At 39.3% G+C, this 15,970-nt stretch overlaps 1 protein-coding gene across 2 annotated transcripts in view; it reads right to left on the bottom strand.

The window, feature by feature from the left end:
* Nucleotides 1-481: 481 nt before the first annotated feature.
* The window catches only part of CALCRL (calcitonin receptor like receptor), a 95,104-nt gene continuing 79,615 nt past the window's right edge, over nucleotides 482-15,970 (bottom strand). For both annotated transcript variants that reach the window (XM_074967740.1, XM_074967741.1), the window contains exons 12-14: nucleotides 12,400-12,618; nucleotides 11,962-12,003; nucleotides 482-3,601 (exon numbers count right to left, since the gene is read on the bottom strand). In XM_074967740.1, the coding sequence (XP_074823841.1) occupies nucleotides 3,380-3,601; nucleotides 11,962-12,003; nucleotides 12,400-12,618 (483 nt within the window). In that variant the 3' untranslated portion in view covers nucleotides 482-3,379. The remainder of the gene's footprint in view (nucleotides 3,602-11,961; nucleotides 12,004-12,399; nucleotides 12,619-15,970) is intronic.

Consider the following 15,970-nt stretch of genomic DNA (forward strand, 5'->3'; position numbering starts at 1 on the left):
GTGGGTAGTGAAGACATACCCTAAGTTTACTCAGCCCTTTTGTTCCCATAGGTATCCATGGAAAAGACACTCCAGCCGAATAATATTAGCAATTGACTATTTATATACGGCATTTAACCAAAGGCAGATTCAGAAGTAAGTGTGACAAGAAGACAGCCATTAGTAGTGCAGCTATGGAAACTTGTGAATTGAAATCACTTGGGGTTGCATACAGGTGCTGGAGAATCTGCCTGTATGGCATCAGAAGCTTTAGGAGACTGTAATCTGCAGAACATTAAAAAATACTCCAGCATTATGTAGTGCTACTAACAATTTTATACCTATGTCCCTAGATTCAGATTACTTTTCATACATAGTTAGGAAGGAGTAAAAAGCCTGAGCATTTGCTCACCTTTATTGCTATTGTAATGGCGTTTATATGTAAAACCTCTAAGAACTGAATAAGCATAATAATGTTTTATTGATCAGAAAATTAATACTTTGTCAACAATTAAAATGAATGTTTCATAGGAACAGAGTGAAAATAAGACCAAAAATAATTTCACATTTTTTCATTTCGTTCTTACTTGATAAGCAATAAATACACTGCTATAGTCCATTAATCTTATTTACATTGTACAATAGTTTGAATGTTGCTTGATTTCTAGCATGACTCTTTTAGGACATGAAATGGTAACATAGGAGGATGTGCTTTAGCATGTGTTCAGCCAAATACTCTAGCAGATTATTACCTTGAAAAATAATGAATGACAAAACAATTAGTAAATTAACATTTTAAAAAATGGAATCAACTGAGCAGCCAGCAGTGAGCATCACCTAACTTCTTTGTGGCATTTTATTAACTAACAGCAGTAGCATAAAAATAGACACTCTCTCTCATTTGAAGTAATATCCAAAAACATATAAAACTAACATCTTAGTATTACAGATACCAAATACAAAATTAGATCCTAAACAAGACAGGTATTCCCCCAACCCTCTTTGAGACTTCAAATCCTCACCGAATAACATACTAACAGCAAACTACAGTTACTAAGAAATGCTGGCCTGGTAAAAAGAACTCTTAAAAAAGACCCCATAACTGTCTATATTCCTTCAGAGCACAGATAGTAACTACACCAGTGTTTGCTCCAAACACAGTACAAAGTATATATAAAAAAGACCCTGTGTGAAATCAGCGTAAGGATTGAATTCAAATTTATTCTGATAAAGGAGAATTTAGACCATGTTCTTGATTGCCTGTGTATGTGAGGGGGGTGTTGTAAGAAGAGGGTATAGGGAACTTATTCTCTAATACAACAGCCATAGGCAAGAAGGTCTACCTCATGCTTAGGGACAAAATGTAGCTCTCATGCCATTTGGCACACCATGGCCACGTAGGATTTTTTCTCACCTCCCCTTGCTGGGGCTGCATGCTGTTTCTTTTCTAAGAGTGTACATGGCACTACATTGGGCCTGTCACCGTGAGCTGTTAGGATGGCTCTTGTACCAGAAGCTGTGGACCTCATTCTAACCCCCTATCTTCCCACAGCTCCTTAATGGAGCTATGAGCAGCCAATACTCCCTTCCACTAAGAGGTAAAAACCCCAGTAAAATCAATAGAGTTGCATCATCTAATGGGAACATTAGGCCTCTAGAATTTAACTCACCAGCCAATAGAATTCAATCTAAATTCAATCACCAGCCAAAAGAAGGTTTAAACATATACATAAAGTTGCAAACTGCTGTGATGAAGACAAAAACTATTCACATTCTTATGAAATCTCAAACTGATAAGCCCTACGATGGCTGGCTAATTAGCTGTCTGTTGAAGTCTGTTAGAAGACTAATGACATATCACCCTTAAAGGCCAAAACTGAATTTTTCATATTCAACAATAAGCTTTTAAAACTGAGGTGTTCTGAGGTGTTCTTTAATCCTCGGTGTTGGCTTTAATAAATCAGAAATACTTTTGCATGGCAATATTCTACCATGCACAGTACTAGATTTTTCATCCATTTCTGTTTATTTCCCTTTATTCAGCCTTAAAAAAACACTTTTGAATAAGACTTTTTTATCATGTGCCCCCTTTTGATTTTTCTTCCTTTGTATTGAAAATACACGATTTTTTTAAAACATAAAACATTTAAAAATACACAGAAAATGCTGTCTTTACAGACATATTTTTCTTAAGACCTTAACAGATTCAAGCCTTATACAATCAGTCACCACAAAATAATACTGAATTTCCCAAACAAGGCACTTCAGAAAGGCTCCAAAAGATTTTCATAAGATAGACTTGGTAAGTTTTCCAAAAACCACTGGAAAATGCCCCAAACCATCTTTTCTTATTACTCTAGGCTAGGCCAAAGAAGCTGGCTCTAAGATAATATTTATTTGCATGCCATCCAATCTTGCATGCCTTTCTCAGACAAAACTCCCACTGTATCAATGGGATTCATTTTACCTGATTCATAAACTAAGGAGCCAGGTATCAGGCATGTGGCAAGGAAAATATTTTTCTTTACACGTATGCAATCTTGCTCCAAGTCAGCAATCCTGCCTGACTTCTACAAACAGCTTAAGCACTAATTTAAGTTCCATCAAAGTCAAAGATAAAGATGGGCTCATCAGCTTTTCCAGATCAGGTCCTCACTGGTCCTGCTCCCATTAAAGTCAATAAGAAACTTCCATTTGCTTCATTTGTAGCAGGATCAGGCTGTCTGTCCACTAAAATAATTACAAACATCTTGTAAAATGTAACATTGAAGAATAGAAGCAGTGGGGGTTTCATGCCTCAGATTTCGGGCATTGGCATCTGGGTGCCTTTACAATATGCCTGGTTTAAAATAGTGGCAAAAAATGAGCCAGATACATATCAACATCTCAGACTTGATTATCTTCAACAATCTGTCTTTCCTGACAGAGTTCAATCTTAACCACTTATTTAGGTTGCGTACTGGATGAATTTAGCAAATATATTATGATTAAGACAGTATTTACAAGATGAGTTCTCGCAGGCAAATGATATGGCTTTCAATACAATACAGTCTTTAAACAACCTTTCAAGAGAATAAGAAATCCTTCATTGATTCCCTGCATACAAAATAATTGCCAACTTGGTCTACACAGTAGAAACGGAAGAGGCAAAGTCTGATTCTTTATATATGTACTTATATCTATATATGAACATATATGTGTGTATGTGTGCATACCATATACACCCACACATATGTGCATATGTATATACGCATGAGAAATACATTGTCTTAAGTTTGCATCATTCAGGAAAAACATGTCCCAAGTGAGGTAAAAATCTTCTGGCCACGAAGTCATTAACTCAAACTTCAAGTTCATGAGCTATGAGGACTAGAATGTGGGCAATACAGCATTTCTGCAGTCAACCATACAGCTTTTCAGATTTTAAAACAATATTCTCCATGTCATGGTAGCTTTTCCCATTTAAATGTTCACTCGTGAAATCGTGATTGAAGCTGTAGCCCTGAACATCACTGATGGATGATACCGTGTAGGAAGCTGTGCGCATAGCATCTGAGTGGCTGAAGCTGTGCTCAAATTGGATTTTGTACTGATTCCAGTGCCTTCTCAAAACAGCTTGGACCTATTCCATGAAAGGAAGAGGGAAAAAAATGTGTATAAATTACATGGAAAGATGCTTATGTGCAGACCTTAAAATTAGTATATAGCATCAAAATCATGAGCTATTATGAAAGAAATACAAATTGAATTAGGCTGTATTTTTGGTAAATCTAGAATAACATCATTATATTTAACATTTTTAATACATTCAATGCTCGTGAAAGATTTTGGATTTATAGCTCCAGAGACTGGGCTATTCTATACCGTGGGCCCCAGAAGTACAAGTTTTCACACACTGCCTCAGCCCTAATGTGGTTATCCAAAGGTTATCTCTATTTCATGATTAATGTGGTCAGATCCTCAGCAACATCAGTTGATATAACTCCATTGAAGTCCGATTTACACCAGCTGAGGATCTGGCCCAACAAGTCTTCTCTTATTTGCGATCAAGCCTTCATAAAACTAATGACAAGGTAGTTTCAGCACATGTTCTTACCCTGGTTAAAAATAAATTTTATAGAATAGCCAAAGACCACAGCGGCCTCAGTTTGTTTACATGCTTCATTGTAAGGATGTTATGTATTTCACTGGTTTCCTCTAATACAATATGGCAAAACACCTGTGCAACAGGAAGACTGGATTTACTAAAGTGCTGTGTTAATGAAATTCACATGTAATTAGTTTTTGAGGAAGGAGGCCAAGTTACGAGTGATCAGAATGCTGGAACAGCTGCTTGTAAGAAAATCAAATTTATGGAAAATCTTAATTTATGTTTTTGCTCAGATTTAAGCATCAGGGATTATGTATTAGTCCTACCACTTAACTATATTATAGACCAAAGTGAACATTCATGTAACTTCCCTGAAGTCAGTGTCGTTACAGGAGGGATTGAGTTTTAGCCCTATGGACCTGCATTCCTTGTCATCTACATCCTAGCTTCCTTTTTGCACAAGCAAAATACCAGGCACCTACGTGCTAAATTGTGTCAGAGTTATTTGCAGCTGTTAACAATAGGTGCTAAAAGGGATACCACGTGTTCAAGATCTGGTCCTATCTGATTAGCATTTAATGTAATGTAATAGCTTAACTATTCATTTCCTTCTGGCCAAAATTTTCAGACTAATAATTATGGGTTCCTAATTTGTGATGAGCCTGATTTTCATAAAATATTGAGATGCAGTTGTCTTGACACAGGACCCATGTGTCTCAAGTTAGCACTCAAATCACCAGCCACATGGGAAAATCTTGCCCTTCATTTTTATGTTGTCAGATTTATTGATGTACATCCATTTGGAATATAAACTAACATTTGCAGATGGAACAGTGTCTGTTAACAAATTACTATTATGGGGCAACATCTTCCATTCAGCTTTCCTTATGTCTTGAGGTTTTTGTTTGTTTAGTTTACATTTTTCTAACAAAATGGCTTATTTTGTCTAATTTCTCTCCAGCTTTAATTATGATAAATAAATATGAATAGAACAGCATAGACACAACATTTAGACTTCCTGTAGTCTGCTATCAAAACCTCAGTTAAAAAGAGTTTCATATTCCCCAGTATGCTGACAAATAAAATATACTTTGGGGAGAGGAGAATTATTTAAAGAGTTAAGAAGGAAGCTAGTATTTTTCTTCTCCCACCTGGGACACCATCTACTACCGCTGTAATCCATTTTAGTCACCTTGCTCTTGCTACACAAAAGATCATATATTCTTCTCAGTCCGTGTATGCAGTTCCAGTTCACGTCAAAGGGAATTCTGCACATGGCTTTAAGGCTGGTGTGTGACCTTAATTTTTTGCAGTGGTTAACCCACTTCAATCATGTGGAGCCACGAGGCAGAAGAATGTTCTAAAACATCTCCCCTTCTGAGAGGGAAGCTTTAGAATGCATTTTATAATCTATTCAAACCTTAGCTGCTCAGAGCCATCACTCTGACCAGGACACCCCACACTTTGAATATTTCTACTGGCTTCCTGTTTTCCACCAGGTATTATATTTACTTATAAATAAGAGAGAAAACCACAGTGCTGGGTTGATTTGAAGCAACTTACACACCTCCCTGAACTGTGCAGAATGCAGATGCAGACTAAGATGATGGGAAAGAGAAATTGTTATTATTCCCATTTACTAATAGGCACAGAGAAATTGAGTGACTTGCTCAAAGTCACCCAGGAATTCTATGGCAGAGCTAGGAATTGATTCAGAATGGATCATCTTAATTCTGGACTAGTGTCGTAATCACAAGACCATCAGTACCCTCATCCGCTTTTCCTTCCTTCCTGTTTGCCACACTTATTGAATCATCTCTTCAATTAGTTTGTAAAATTTTGGGGGCAGGAACTAAGGTTGTAATGTCTTTGACACTATTGCAATACAAATCAATAATAATTTTTAAGAACAAAGCAGTCAAAGTAGTGTGATATATTGTCTACAATTGTTGCTTATATTTGGTGGTTCAATATGGCTCTCTCACTTTCTCTTTTATCTTCTCCTCCCTCCCCACACCTCCATGCTCCAACATATTCTCATGGTATTTCTTCCTACACTAAGCCAAGCCTTTTAAACCTCTCATGCAATAGCCCCTCTGTTACCGTTGAATCAACATGTCACTACCAGTCTATTCTTGTAATGCACTGCAGTTTACCTATCCGTTATTTCTGGCTTTCCTGCAGTCTCATCTGACGCGTCTAACCCAACACCTAGGAACTGCACAGCAAATTGCTAATCAATGCAGCAGAAAAGCTTTGCCCCGGATTATACTCCTTTAACAAAAGATACATCCAGAGGTGTTGAAGCACTTTATCATCCTTTTCTCAGCTTTGACTAATTCTAAATAGTTTTAGCAGACTGCAGGCTCACTCTCTTACATGAAAATAACACAGTCAAAAAACATCCTAAAATAAGCTCATATTGCAAAGTATATATAGTCATGGCCACAGTTCCTGGTCACTAAGACATGTGCCCTGTCTGGCTGTATGGCTCTTGCTTTTCTTCCTAGTTTAAAGATGTCCCTCTGTGCTGGCTCTTCGGGCAGTGCTCCTGCCAGTCTCCTGTTCAACTGAATATGCCCTAACCAAACTATTGGTTTAATCCAAAGTTCACTGAGATCAATAGGGATTTTTCTACTGACTTCAACGAGGTCTGTATCAAGCCCACTGAAGCTTGGGCTGCTCCAAACACCCACTGTGATTGCAGACCATGCTACGCTCTACGTTAGAGCTTGTATCTGAGTGCCTGGTATAGCGGTTTCCTGCTGGTAAACTGATGCTATTGTCCATAGCAGTTGGGAAACCCCAGCATATGGATAAAGAAAAGAGATTACTTTCCAACAATTCTTATACCTCAATCTTTGCTGTAAAGACTTTTCCATTGCCCAAAGGAATGGAAAACCCACATGCCATTAATAATAAAAAAATTTGCAGCAGATGCAGATTCCTTATTCACTGTTATCCCATATAGCAACACAAACTGCACATGCATGTTGCCACTTCTCTAGGATGCCTAGTATTCTGTAAATTATAATGAGGTTTTGCTATGGCAAGTGATGTTAAAGGGACATATCATAGATAAGTCATATCAAGTTCAAGACTGCTATAACAGAGGCCCTTAAGGACAGAAGATTATGAGTTATGCCTGCTGAATGTCATGTCTGCAGCAGAATCTAGTAAGAGACCAAGAGAACACTTGTTGAGTACAGATTTTTGTATGATTTTTAACTTTATTGTCATTCCCCCCTTGAGCCATTATACCTTACTACACTATCATTTTTATAGCAAGATATAATGAAATTGTAGCCAGCTGAAAAAAAGTTGAATAGTGCCACTGGAAGACCTAAAGACGATAGGAGACAATGTTTAAAACATAAGATTCTGCGCAATGGGATGTAAATGGACAAAGATCAGCTAAGATTAAAGATTGTGGGCCAGATGTCAAGATGATTTATGGCCCTTTTATGTAATTCAGGTGATGCTAAATTGCTGTAATCTGTCCACAGATGCCCAGCAGAAAATTCCCCTGTTGGAGGGGAACTCCCTGCTAGTATGTCTGCTTGTAGAGGGCACAGCAGCGCTAAGCTTTGTTACACTGATTGTAACATTGTAAGGCCCATTAAGGACCCTAAATTAGTGGTGTAACTGACTGCTGCCCAACTCCCTGACACTGAACAAACCTCTGGCTTCGGAGAGAATACGGCCATAAGAATTCATAATTCTTAATTCATAATTCATAATATTGGAATTCATAATATTGGAACCCTAATAGAATAAATAATTGATTACTAATGCTAATAGAGCAAGTTTTAAATTTAAAACCACAAGTAGATTTGATTTTGTTCTGCAGTGGAATGGAAACATTGTTAAGAGGTGCACATAAATTAAAAATAATTATAGCTGATCAAAGGACAGCAATTCCATTTTGCATCCATTTTGTTCGTTTCCCAGTAGAACAAAACTAAAACCATTCAAATGTTTGCACAAAAATTGAATTCTGTCAGACTATCCGTTTTCAGATCAAAACCTGAGCTTTTCAGTTGCGGAGGGCAGGGGAGGGGCAGTGATTAGGGCACAGTGATGTGGGCGGTGATCCAATCAGATTCAGAATCATCTGTGATGAAAAACTCTGTTCTGGAACAGGCAGAGGAGCAGGGACTTGAAGTATGGTCTACCACATCCCAGGACACTGCATTAATGACAAGATTACCAACTATGAGCATGTCTTTCACTCCCCAACAGGGATTGCCTCAAAACTGTTTTCCGCAAAACTGATTTCCGCAAAATGTTTCAGATTCTGCAAAACAGCATATTTTGGCACAACATAATTTGGTCAGAAATGTTCTGACCAGCTCCAAAAATAATGGAGAGAGAAACTTATCCAAACCATAAGAAAGTTGCAGTTCAGTTTTGGTTAGTTCAGATTTTGGGTGTGCATTTGAGTCAATTCTTCTCTATTAGTCAAATGATTTATCTGTTTCTCATACATTCTTAAAATGCCTAATAAAAATTTTAGGGCAGTTGATTAATCACAGTTAACTCACACGATTAACTAAAAAAAATTAATCATGATTAAAAAAATTAATCGCAATTAATCACAGTTTAATCGCACTGTTAAACAATAGAATACCAGTTAAAATATATTAAATATTTTGGATGTTTTTCTACATTTTCATATATATTGTATTCAGTTGTAACTGAAATCAAAGTGTATATTACTTTTTATTACAAATATTTGCACTATAAAAATGATAAACAAAATAAATCATATTTTTCAATTCACCTCATACAAGTACTGAAGTGAAATCTCTTTGTCGTGAAAGTGCAACTTACAAATGTCGATTTTTTTGTTGTTACATAACTACACTCAAAAACAAAACAAAGTAAAATTTCAGAGCCTGCAAGTCCACTCAGTCCTACTTCTTGTTCAAGTTTGTTTACATTTACAGCACATAATGCTGCCCTCTTCTTATTTACAATGTCACCAGAAAGTGAGAATTGGCATTTGCATGGCACTTTTGTAATCAGCATTGCAAGGTATTTACGTGCCAGATATGCTAAACATTTGTGTGCCTCTTCATGCTTTGGCCACCAGACCAGAGGACATGCTACCATGCTGATGACACTCGTTAAAAAAATAATGGGTTAATTAAATTTGTGACTGAACTTTTTAGGGGAGAATTGTATGTCCCCTGCTCTGTTTTACCCGCATTCTGCCACATATTTCATGTTATAGCAGTCTTGGATGATGACCCAGCACATTTTGTTCATTTTAAGAACACTTTCACAGCAGATCTGAGAAAAAGCAAAGAAGGTACCAATGTGAGATTTCTAAAGATAGCTACAGCATTTGACCCAAGGTTTAAGAATCTGAAGTGCCTTCCAAAATCTAAGAGGGATGAGGTGTGGAACGTGCTTTCAGAAGTCTTAAAAGAGCAACACTCTGATGCGGAAACTACAGAACCTGAACCGCCAAAAAACCTTCTGCTGGTGGCATCTCACTCAAGAAAATGAAAATGAACATGTGTTGGTCTGCACTTCTTTGGATCGTTACCAAGCAGAACCTGTCATCAGCATGGATGCATGTCCCCTGGAATGGTGGTAGAAACATGAAGGGACATATGAATCTTTAGCGCATCCGGCATGTAAATATCTTGCGACACTGGCTACAATAGTGCCACGAGAACACCTGTCCTCACTTTCAGGTGACATTGTAAACAAGAAGTGGGCAGCATTATCTCCTTCAAATGTAAACAAATTTTTTTGTCTGAGCGATTATCTGAACAAGAAATAGGACTGAGTGGACTTGTAGGCTCTAAAATTTTACATTGTTTTATTTTTGAATGCAATTTTTTGTACATAATTCTACATTTGTAAGTTCAACTTTCATGATAAAGAGATTACACTAGAGTATTACACCGGACCCTTGCTAGAATGCAGGGTTCGGGATCCATGTGCGGTACCACGTTAACGCGGGGACCGCATTATAGCAGGGGCCACATTACCATGGATCCCAATTTAAATATTTAAATTTGGGATCCATCGCTGCGACCGCGCTATATGTGGATCCACGCTCTAGCGAGGGTCCACTGTATTAGGTGAATTGAAAAATACTATTTCTTTTGTTTTTTTACAGTGCAAATACTTGTAATCCAAAATAAATATAAAGTGAGAACTGTATACTTTGTATTCTGTGTTGTAATCGAAATCAATATATTTGAAAATATAGAAAACATCCACAAATATTTAAATAAATGGTACTCTAATATTGTTTAACAGTGCGATTAATTGTGATTGATTTTTCTAATCTCTTGACAGCCCTAAAAATACCTAAAGGCTCAATCCTACAAACTCTTACTTCCACACATCTGCTTACTCACATATACTGTAATTGAATTATGTGTGGGAATAAGCAGTTGTGTAGAAATAGGTACCTGCTGGATCAGTAACTCTCTCCCTGATAGAACTATGGGAAAAGTACCAAATTGCTTTATTTTGCTAGTGAAAACAAAACTGGTGGCAAAGTTCCATTAACTTCTGTGATGCAGGGTCAGGGCCTTAGCCCACTGAAGATTTAGGGCATAGTCCTTTGACTTCAGAAGGAGCAAGTATGTGCCCTCAGTAGCACAGTTGCCAACTTTCATGCAGTAAATAAGTACCTCAACTTTCACAATAAGCCAAAAATCAAGCTAATCCCGTTTCAAAACAAGACCCAAACAAGCCAATCCCTAAGAACCCACCACTCTGTGTGACTAGATCCCCCGAAGTGTGCAGTCTGGGACAATGGTGGGCCTGCTGTGCACCCCTGACTCTCTCCCCCCCACACTTGCCCCATGCCCCTGCTGGCCAGGAGCCGATCAAAAGAAAGAAGCAACAACCTACAACAAGCAACAAGCTACAAGCCAAACAAGCTACAAGCCAAAAGCTAGCCAGAAGCAACTCACAAGCCAATTAAGCCAAAAACAAGCCCAATTTCTGTGGGTTTTTTTGAGGGTTTGGCATGTCTGCTCAGTAGTCACCTGAAGGGCAGGATTGGACTCCCAGAAGAATGGAGGTCCAACTGAAGCAAGGAAAACTTTTTGATGGCCAAAATATAGAAAGTTTACAAAGCCTTGGCCTTGAATGTTTTTTCCACTTGTGCTGAAAAGGCTGTTTGCAAAACATAAGCCCAAAGTTCTGCCCCCAAAATGAAAAATCTGAAACACCACCAAAAGAGATGACCTTTTACCTCCATTTCATACAGTACAGTTAGTGTTCATGAAAGGTACCATATTCACAGTTCTACGGATGGAGACCTCAACCTAATTACAGAGCAGTTATTTCCCAGAAAGCAACAATTTTTCCAGTTCTGTCCCACAAGTGTGCCTCATTCCTGACCTTGAAGGACCAATTCAAGGCCTTGCTGTGGGTAAGGCTGACACAATGATGACAGTTTGGTAGTTTCTTGGATGAGAATACATGTCCACTAGGAATTTATGATTTTATTTGTCAGTACTGAAATTTTTTCCCACATAGCAGTGCTGTTATTGTTATATGGATACTAACCTGAAAAGTGCTGAGTGCCGTTAATTACTTCTGAAATCAAGAGAATTTTAGGCTGCTCAACACCTAATAGGTTTAAACCCTTACGAATTTCATGAAATATTTTAGAGGCAACACTCAAGCCTAAATTCAGGTCTTGCTAGGTAAGTTATTCGCAAATACTTTATCCCTAACATTTTTACTTATTTTAAAATGTAGAAGTGTAAATTTAAATTTCTATTTACAATTTTACATTTGTCATTGGGATCACAAATGGGGGTGGTGGATTTAAAAAAACAACAACAAAACAATTTCTTTTAACTCTAAACCAAAATTAAGAAAGTTAAATAAATTGAAATCAGTTACTGTACCTCTCCATTAAAAAAGCAGAAAATTGTAGCCACCAACAGACCCTGCAAAATAAAAATTTTTCTCTTGATTTTTTCAATACATACAGATTTATTGAAATACAAGAAAACACACACACACACACACACACACCCCCCCCAATAAAACGCAGATCTAGAGAGCAAAGGGGAAAAATGCATTTCAAATCTAAACTCAGTGAATTATTACTAATAATACAGATGGTCTATTGGGCCAGCACGCTAGCATGACATTTCATTCCTCTTAAAGGATTAATCTAAATGAAATGAGAAATATAAGGCTATTAATAAGCAGAAGTTTTTTTATAAAGATCTAAAAACGGTTTAGAAATTAATGAATTTCCCTTTGTCATTCATTTATTTGCAGTCATATTGCAAGTACTGTCTAGCTCAAGGGAACAACTGCAACTTAAAGCTTCTTGCCTGATAATGCATAAGGATATGCATCACGTAGTCATATACTTCTTCAGCAATACGGCCTTCTGGTCGCCATGGAAACAGCACAAATTCAATGCCAAGAAGTGGCACGAGAATGAGTGTAGCTCTCACAGCTTTCATGTATAGACTGGATTCTGCCTGGTGTGTGACTTTGAGCTTGGTTATGAGAACTCGAACAATATTCAACAGGAAAAAAAGATTCACCTGTAAGAAAGGAAATTGCTTTTGTAATAGTCTGATAGAATAGACTACAATTATTTTGTACTGAATACTGAAAGCAACAGAAACATTTACATGTTAGAAAACTCAGACTATATGTTATGTCATTAGACATGTATTCATTATAACAAAATGGAGCATCTGAAACTTCTTCTGTCTGGATTGGATCTACACTTTGCACTTGGAGATTAATTCTTCTCATGACAACTTTCTCCTTGTGATTCTATATACATAATCACATATGCAATATATGCATAATTCTTTAAAGCTTGTACCTGTATAACAAGACAGGAACTCACCCCCAAAGAGGCGTGCAGTTTAGCAGCCTGATCCTACATTCCTTGCATATTCAAAATTCCCATTAACATCAGTGGGAGTTTTTGGTGCCAGGATCAGGATGTTAATCTGAATGGATGAAATCGTGGCCCTGCTGAAGTGAATGGAAATTTTACTATTGACTTCAAAGGGGCCAGTATTTCACCCAAAGTTATTGGGCCAATCTTGGATGCTGGATTATGAAGAGAGTAGACTATATCACGGTATGTAAAATAATAACTACAGCAGCTTCCATCCAAGGTTTTCAAACCACTTCCTAGATATTAATAAATAAATCCTTACAACATGCTCATGCAACAGAAAAGAATTGTAATCCCTATTTTACAAATTGGGAATTTAGACACAGAGGGATTGATTTAATGTAAGGTCTTGATCCTGGGTCAGCTGAAGGTGATTGATTTAATCAGTTTCTAAAGGCTGTCTACATAGTGCACTAGTGTACACCAGTGGGATGTAAATTCTAGTGCATACTGGCATGTCATACACTCACTGGCCCACATGGACCCTGTTGGCATGCCCTAGAAGTTCCCTAGTGTACAAGGTGCTTGTGCACACTAGCATTTATACCTCAGGTGGTACACACTAATTTATTTAGTATTTGCATATTTGCTGAGCCAAGCAATAGCTCAGAGCCCACCACTGAATGTGGTTGGTGGGCACACCTCAATAATGTGTGTCATTGTTAGATCTGCGCCACAGCTGCATCTTGGATTGCCTCAAAGATCCCAGCAGTGCTGGGTGGCTGCACAGAGGCCTTGCCCAGTCTGGAATTGGTTAAGAAAGGCCCACAGATGACATGGCAGGTTGAAGCCAGGCAGGTGAGCAGAAGGTTCTCTGAAGAGGAACTTATTGGTGGTTGATATTCCCACCACACAGATCCTGCTGTCACATTCTGGCATGGCAGCCTCGACCACAGTGGATGTTGTGGTGGAAGACGTGGACAAAAAGGCAAGGGCAAGTGTGGTTTGGCATGTACCTTCTCAAGCAGCTTGTCTGATGTAATCTCCCTCCTGATATAAGGGAGCAATGTGGCTCAGACTGGAAGCCATAGAAGATGAGTCGGTAAGAGAGTTCCTGCGATTATGCACATTGTTGAACTGAGTTGCACATCAACAAGTTTGGTGTGTGCCTCCTGAATCCATACTGGCACACAGTATTCTGCTTTTCAGTACGAGATGGCAAGGGCTGAGGTTCTTAGGGTTAGAGCATCCACTCCCCATGAAGAACCTGCCAGTTTGCTGAGAAGGTTTTTGCCTGTCTTGACCTTCACTGCTATCTTGCTTAGCCGGCTTTTATATGTTTGGTCGAGGGTCACGCCTAAGTAAACTGGGTATGCTCCATGCTTCAGCCTCTGGCCATTCATTGTGATGTTTAATTCCCTCTTAGTGTTGGCATGGTGGAGGTGGAATGTTCTAGAGACTGTCTTGCTGGTGCTAGGCTGAAGGCGCCATGTCTTGCAGTAGTTGGCCAGCTTTGCAGCTTCGTCACTCAGGGTATTCTCCAGCTTATAGAAAGTGGGAGCCTGTAGTCCACAGCAGATATTGTCTGCATAGATGACTGTGTTGGTGGCAGGTCACTGATGTATATATTGAACAAGGTGGGGGCTAGAACAGACCCTTGGGGTACCCTGCTCATCTGTTTTTATCAAAGCACTTGTTTTCTCACCAACATGCACCCTGAACCGTCTGTCTTAGAGTACCTGTTTGATGGCATCAGTAACCCATGGTTGGAGGACTCTTCATATTTTAACAAGTAGACCTGTGTGCCAGGTATGCTGCAGTGAAGTCAAGGAAAATAGCACCTGTTTTCAGGTTTCTTTGAAAACCATTTTCAATTAATGTGGTTAGTACGTGTGCTTCGACCTTGTTGAAAGCCTGCTTGCTCGACATTAAAAATATTCTCAACCTCTGGTGTTATTCACTGTAAAATGAGGCACTCTAGAACCTTGAGACACACAGAAAGCAGTGATATCGGGGGGTAGCTTGATGCCTGGTTTGGGTCTTTACCAGGTTTTAGGAGGCTGATGACTTTTGAAATGCACCAGTTTTTCGGCAGTCTTCCTTCATTGTGACCTTTTTGAAGAATTGAGCCAGCCAAGAATGGGGGCATAGGCCAAGATGTTTCAGGAACTCTGGAAGGATGTTGTCTTAGCCGGCAGTGGTGTCAGACTTGATGTTATATAGCACTCTGTCCAGCTGTGGAACTATGAAAAGTTCAGGGCAAGCTCTGGATTTGTGTTGCCTTGGAAGATCCTCCACGGACTCTGGACTTGACTCTTAATTTCTTTTTCCAGAGGTGTCTTTCCCAGGCAAAGCAGGTGATTGGTTATTGGTTAGTACTCACAGAAACCAGCGTGGTGTCAGTGGTTGCTGGGCTACTCTAAAGTGACAAAGTAAACTCCAGCATTTCTGGCTGGAACGTGTAAAGTCCAGGTTCTTGGTCTTTTCCTCCCCTCTGGCTCAGTGAGCACAGCTCAAAGTTTTGATTAAGTGTTTGGCCACGTCTGGGTCACCGGTTGACTCATACGGCTTGAGTAGAGCAGTGCACTCTTACACAGTTCAGCCCACATCCAGCATCATGCCGAGTCTTGCACAATTTTCCACACAGCCAGCACAGACCATCAGTGATCCATATTGGTTTTCAGCAACCAATTGTCATGAGCAGAAAGAAGTAGTAATGGAACATGCGCAGAGCCATCTGCACAGTAATGCACCATGTAGACCAGAGGTGGGCAAACTTTCTGGGTTGAGGGCCACATCTGGGTGGGGAAATTGTATGCAGGACCGGGGCAGGGGGCTGGTGGGAGTGCGGGATGTGGGAGGGGGTGCGGTGTGCTGGAATGGGCTCAGAGGGAACTGGGGCAGAGGAGGGATGCGGGGTGTCTGAGGGGGCTCAGGGAAGGGGGTTGGGTGCAGGAGGGGTGCGGACTGTGGGAGGGAGCTCAGGGTGCTCAGGAAGAGTGTGGGGTGTGGCAGGGGGCTCAGGGCAGGGAGTTGGGGTA

This window comes from Natator depressus, chromosome 11 (assembly GCF_965152275.1).
Source record: "Natator depressus isolate rNatDep1 chromosome 11, rNatDep2.hap1, whole genome shotgun sequence".
NCBI classification, from domain to species: Eukaryota; Metazoa; Chordata; order Testudines; family Cheloniidae; genus Natator; species Natator depressus.